We start from the raw sequence: 5676 nt of genomic DNA, 5'->3' as shown, positions 1-5676 counted from the left end.
TATCAGAGCTGATTATATATTTAAAAAAAAAAAAAAACACAGCAGGACTCTTTCTGACACTCACCTCCTCATCCTCACATCTCAGGTACCATCTCTCTCTCTCTCTCTGCCTGAGGTGTGTGAGTGTGTGTGTGTGTGTGTGTTTCCACGTGTGCAGACTTACAATTCAAACACCATGTAGAGCATCCCGTCTGAGCTGTAGGTCTCCAGCAGCTCCACGATGTGCGGGTGCTTCAGCATGTGGCAGATACTGGCCTCCCTCTTCAGGTCTGAAAACACAGAGAGAGAGAGAGAGAGAGAGAGAGAGAGAGAGCGAGAGAGCGAGAGAGAGAGAGAGAGAGAGAGAGACAGAGAGAGAGAGAGAGAGAGAGAGAGAGAGGTTCATATCAAGCATGCAGGACAAATCGTTCCTCCCTGTAAGGACACATCAGGCCATCTCTTCTGCATCGTGAGTCGTGATGTCATCCATGCATCATTTAAGAAGGGAGAGGTGTTCATGCTGCAAATGTTAGCTACCTGTTGAGCTAGCGTCCATCACACCTGTGTTTACTTTTAGAGCTAAACTTAAAATCTGTGTGTGTGTGTGAGACTTTGATTTAATCCATTTTTGAGTCATACGACCTCCTTTCAAAATTCCTCTTGTTTAACTTTTAATCTACGCCTGAAGCGACCTTGCTTTGCCTCGACTTCATCACTTATGAGGTCTTAGATTTGTCTCAGGTTGACGAAACCCTGTCAGACTTTCTTTTTTTTTTTTTTTAATTAAGCTGACAAACACCGACTCTGCAGGAGTCACGCTGACACAGCCGGGAGAATGCTGCACGTTAAAGCAACGAGTAACTTCCTCCAGGTTAATAAACCCTGAAGTCTACGTCTCCACCCGTCCTCCTCCTCCTCCTCCTCCTCCTCCTCCTCCTCCTCCTCCTCCTCTTCCTCTTCTAGGTGTTTCCTCAGCTCCACTCTCACTCTTACTCTTAGCAGAGATTAAACTGTTGAAATGCACAGCACAGCGAATGGCTCGCTCTCCTGAAAAAGTGTGAAGATGACTCATCTGACTGTCTTGTATGCAAATTAAAAAAAAAACCACAAACACGTCTGTGCTCTCTTCGGTTCAAGTGTTGTTTGTTTGCATAAGCTCCCATTACATTATTTCCTCTCGCAGCTGCCTGGAAATCAGCACGCTGGGATACTGATTTCTTCACTTACACGGAGGAGGTTAGTGAAGCTGAAAGGCGGGCGGGCTTGTTTGATGGAGACGCCGGGGAGCGCCGACAGACAGCGAGCTAACACACACGCCTTCTCAGGAGACGCACAGCTGCGAGAAACTTTACGTTGACTTTGATTTTGAGGGGATGAAAACAGACGAGACGAGTAGTGTAACAGGCCCCGTGTGCACAGACAGAAACCTGTAGCTGTGATGGGGAAAAAAAATGCAGGAGAAATCTACAGCTCAGAATGGAGCTCTGAAACCTTCAAGCTTTTCTTTCTTTAACATCTTCTACAAAGGCCCACAGTTCGTTCTCTCTCTGCACTGTGTGCCGTCTGTTTTCTGACCTCGTCGTTACGTTACTGTAGGTTGATTTATGCGTTTTCATCCTCTAAAAACCTTTTTTACTTTGGGCCTCTTTCTTATGCATTTCTTGGACAGACAGGACTGTGGATAGAGAGAGAAATCAGGGAGAGAGCTGTGGACGTTCTTACAGGATGTAAATCTGAACACGGACTCTCCCATCCATCCGTCTTTCATCCCTCCATCCTTTGATCCATTCAGACGCTGCTCGCTGCAGCTGCTTTCTGAGACCTTCATCCAGACTAGAATCAGAAACGTCTCTCAATCAGCTGACAAACGCCTCACCGAGCACTCTGCACTGCATTAAACTCCATTTCATCTCTCTCTCTCTCTCTGCTGAGCCAACCTAAACATGCTCCATATTCACAAGATGAATATTCCAGATGGGGGGGGGAAAAGCTGCAGCAGCTGTTAGCATGCAATCTCACACACATTCACTGAAAGTTGGCGTATTGTTCCTTTATGGATGCACTGACATTTAATTAAGCTCCACAGTTGAAGCCACGAGACCCCTCAGCGCCAACATTAAGCTAATCCTCTGAGCAGAGGCGCATGGCGAAGGGGGCTAGCGCTAACATGATGCTAATGCTGCTAAAGCCGGATAAGTGGCCACCTTCGGGGGGGGGGGGTGTTGCAGGCTGCTGATGTTTTAATGTCATGTGGCGAGTTTACAGCTCGACGAGTCGGTCACCATTAACAGCTGCAAGAGAATAAAGAGGACGCTTCAGAAAATGAACTTAAAGAAGGTTTTTTATTAAGTTACTTAAAACGGCACCAGGTTTTGTCCTTTCAGTGGAGTGTGTGTGTGTGTGTGTGTGTGTGTGTTTTGATCCTGCTGCCAAATCGTAAGCAGAAGAGAATTAATCAGAAAAAAAAAAAAAATGTTGGAGGAAGAGATAACAGCAACACTTTAAAACTCTGCACACACACTTCTTTCAAAAAGCACTAAAGTCGAAGTGTTAGCGTCTAAGTTCAGCTCTCTAATATCCGATGAAACTCTTCACCTCTTCACCGGAAAACTACAAAAGAAATTAAACTTTCAGGTAGACGTGCATTACGCAGATAAAGACGTCGGCTGATTCAGGAGTTTGGGATGAGGTGGAACAAAGGGAAGCGAACATCCTCCGACTATCAGAGAGGGAGGATGTGAAATATGGACGAGTGTTTGAGGATCTCAATCTGACGTCTTTCCTCGAAACTCTGAATCCACGTGAAGCTAAAGTTAATCAATCACCGAATTGTGATTTACACTCTTCTCGCTTCTCACACACATATACACAAGCTTGGTGCCTTGCTCAAAGGCACCTTGACAGTGTTGGAGAAGTGGCTCCTCCAGCTACCAAACCAACTTCCACTTTTTTTTTAAGTCCGTATCGGACTAAATGCATTTTGTTTGTCAGTCGGTCTCTTTGAAGAATTTTATGTTGCAGCAATTAAAACGCAGTCAAACCAGACAACAGATCAATGTTTCATCGTACAGAGTGAATGTGGAAACTGCAGGTAAAAAAAAAAGGGTGGAAGCAAGAGAATGAAAGTCAGAGACAAATGAGTGAAGAAACAGAAAAAACGTAAATAAGAAAAAGTCAGGGGAAAAAAAGAGAGAGAGAGAGACGAACAGATGTGATGTCTGCAGTGTTTTATTTTTCTCCTGCTGGGAGTCGAGGCCTGCAGAGGAGGGAGGTCGTGCTGTGACAGCTTCTCCACGCAGGGCTGCAGGTGTGTGTGTGTGTCTGAGAGGGATTTCACACACAGTGGGAGCAAAATGTCACAACAATCTAACAGGAAGCGCTGATGCTTTATAAGAGGAGGACACCTTAAAGCTGCACTGTGTCTGTTATCCAGCAGGGGGCGAACAAGAAAACCTCATTGGATAGCTGCTATGATCAGAGCGGCTCCTCACAAGGATTTATTCACATATTCCTCACAAGTCGAAAGTCCTCAAGCATGATGTCCAATCAGTCAACTAGTGTTTAGACTCACCTGAGCGAGTCACCTGGGATTAACGAGGTCAGGTAGAAGAAAGAGAATTCACATCAACAAAGCATCAAAAAAAACAAGATGACAACAACTCAAACACCCAAAAAACCTGAGGCTTTAAAACGCACTCTTTAATAGAAATGTTCACATTACTCCCCCTTCACTGTCTCTCTCTCTCTCTCTCTCTCTCTCTCTCTCTCTCTGTCTCTCTCTCTGTCCCTCTCTCTCTGTGTCTCTCTCTCTCAAGGTAACACAAGGAGGTAAAAAGAGACAAATGAGGAGGTGAAAAAGGAAAGGACACAAGGGAGTGAAGGAGTCAACAGCACAAGAGATGAATTCTGCTTGTTTCACTGGCGAGCCTCTCTCTCTCTCTCTCTCTCTCTCTCTCTCTCTCACTCTCTCTCACTCTCTCTCACTCTCCCTCTCTCTCCCTCTCTCTCCCTCTCCCTCTCCCTCTCCCTCTCCCTCTCCCTCTCCCTCTCCCTCTCTCCCTCCCTCAGAGGGCTGACCTATTCGTCAGATGGACCTCCGGACATGCTGCAGAGGAACAGGCTGGTGTGTGTGTGTGTGTGTGTGTGTGTGTGTGTGTGTGTGTGTGTGTGTCTCTGAAGTCCCGGCTGGCCAATCCACTGCCAAGACACGAACCATTTGACCCACTTCCTTTGGTCTGAGCTCCTTCTTTGTGTGTGTGTGTGTGTGTGTGTGTGTGTGTGTGTGTGTGTGTGTGTGTGTGTGTGTGTGTGTGTGTGTGTGTGTGTGTGTGTGTGTGTGTGTTTGATTACTGTGCTGCCCAGTCGAGTGAAACTGCTCTGCTTTCTACCGGCGACATGAAGGAGGGAAAATAAAAACAAATCAACAGCACGAACAGCCGGCTGCCACCTTGGGGGGGGTTTGATGGATTCCTGCAGAAGAAGAGGTGTGATTGGAAATAAAAGACGGGGGAGGGGCTGACCACAAACATCTAACAACAACACACACGTGGGTGTGAACGCAAGCGATGAAGAGATAAAGTACCCTAAACTTTGATTTGAGGGTCTGCTGTGATTCATCCTAACGCTAACCCTTAACGCAGCAGGTCAACGGCGTGCACGGAGACTCTATGCACCGTGCAGAAGTCACATGATTGAAACGTCCCCTCCTATTGGCTCGATGTTTTATTCCATTTTTTTTTTTAAAAAGGGAAAATAAATTCTCGGCTTCCGGCTGGAGAAACTCAAAAAAAAAAAACTGTTGTGTGTTTAGCTTAGCATAAAAAGTAAAGGTTTAAAGGAGCCATATGTAACTCTGACACCTAGTGTTTAAAATGAGTACTGCAGTCACCGAAGAAAGCTCGTCCCCTCAAACCTTAAAACCTTTCTATGTCTCCTCTTCTGTTTTATAAAGTGATGTTCGTCCCTCCACACAGCAGCATCATCAGTGTCACGATGTATGGACTGAAGTCAAGCTCACGTCAGACTGACCTCGTTCTCTTTCTCATCAAGCCGCTCCTGTGTCTCTGCAGACGTCTCAAACACCTTTCCCTCCCTCCCTCCCTCCCTCCCTTCCTTCCTCCCTCCTCTCTTGTTCCCTCTCTCCCTTCCTCTCCTCCTCCCTTCCTCTCCTCCTCCCTTCCTCCCTCCTCTCTTGTTCCCTCCCTCCCTTCCTCTCCTCCTCCCTTCCTCCCTCCTCTCTTGTTCCCTCTCTCCCTTCCTCTCCTCCTCCCTTCCTCCCTCCTCTCTTGTTCCCTCTCTCCCTTCCTCTCCTCCTCCCTTCGTCCCTCCTCTCTTGTTCCCTCCCTCCCTTCCTCTCCTCCTCCCTTCCTCCCTCCTCTCTTGTTCCCTCCCTCCCTTCCTCTCCTCCTCCCTTCCTCCCTCCTCTCTTGTTCCCTCCCTCCCTTCCTCTCCTCCTCCCTCAGACAGAGACGAACGATAAAATCTACGATCACGTCTCAGCAGCCGTGTCGTTAAACTCACAAGGCGAACAAGTTCACGAGTGTATTTCTCGTGTTTGTCTTTTTCTTAGACGTCCTGAACGGTTTTTATAAACGTCATTCATAATTAAATCTCAGGAGAGCAGCAGTTCACCATCATGACCACAGAAGTCTTCTACATTAGAAATCAATTCACACACAACGATTCAGAGCATGAGGA

The 5676-nt window shown here is 46.8% G+C and overlaps 1 protein-coding gene across 1 annotated transcript in view; it reads right to left on the bottom strand.

Annotated features, from left to right (window-relative positions):
• Positions 1–5676, bottom strand: part of caska (calcium/calmodulin-dependent serine protein kinase a) — a gene marked incomplete at its 3' end in the record, with an annotated part of 34818 nt that overhangs the window by 494 nt on the left and 28648 nt on the right. The window contains exon 3 of the mRNA XM_079357958.1: positions 164–269. Within this exon, the coding sequence (XP_079214084.1) occupies positions 164–269 (106 nt within the window). The remainder of the gene's footprint in view (positions 1–163; positions 270–5676) is intronic.

The sequence above is a fragment of the Symphodus melops genome (genome assembly GCF_947650265.1).
Source record: "Symphodus melops genome assembly, chromosome: 12".
Lineage (NCBI taxonomy): Eukaryota > Metazoa > Chordata > Actinopteri > Labriformes > Labridae > Symphodus > Symphodus melops.
The sequence above is the reverse complement of the archived record's forward strand: the minus strand, read 5'-3'. Positions and strand labels throughout refer to the sequence as shown.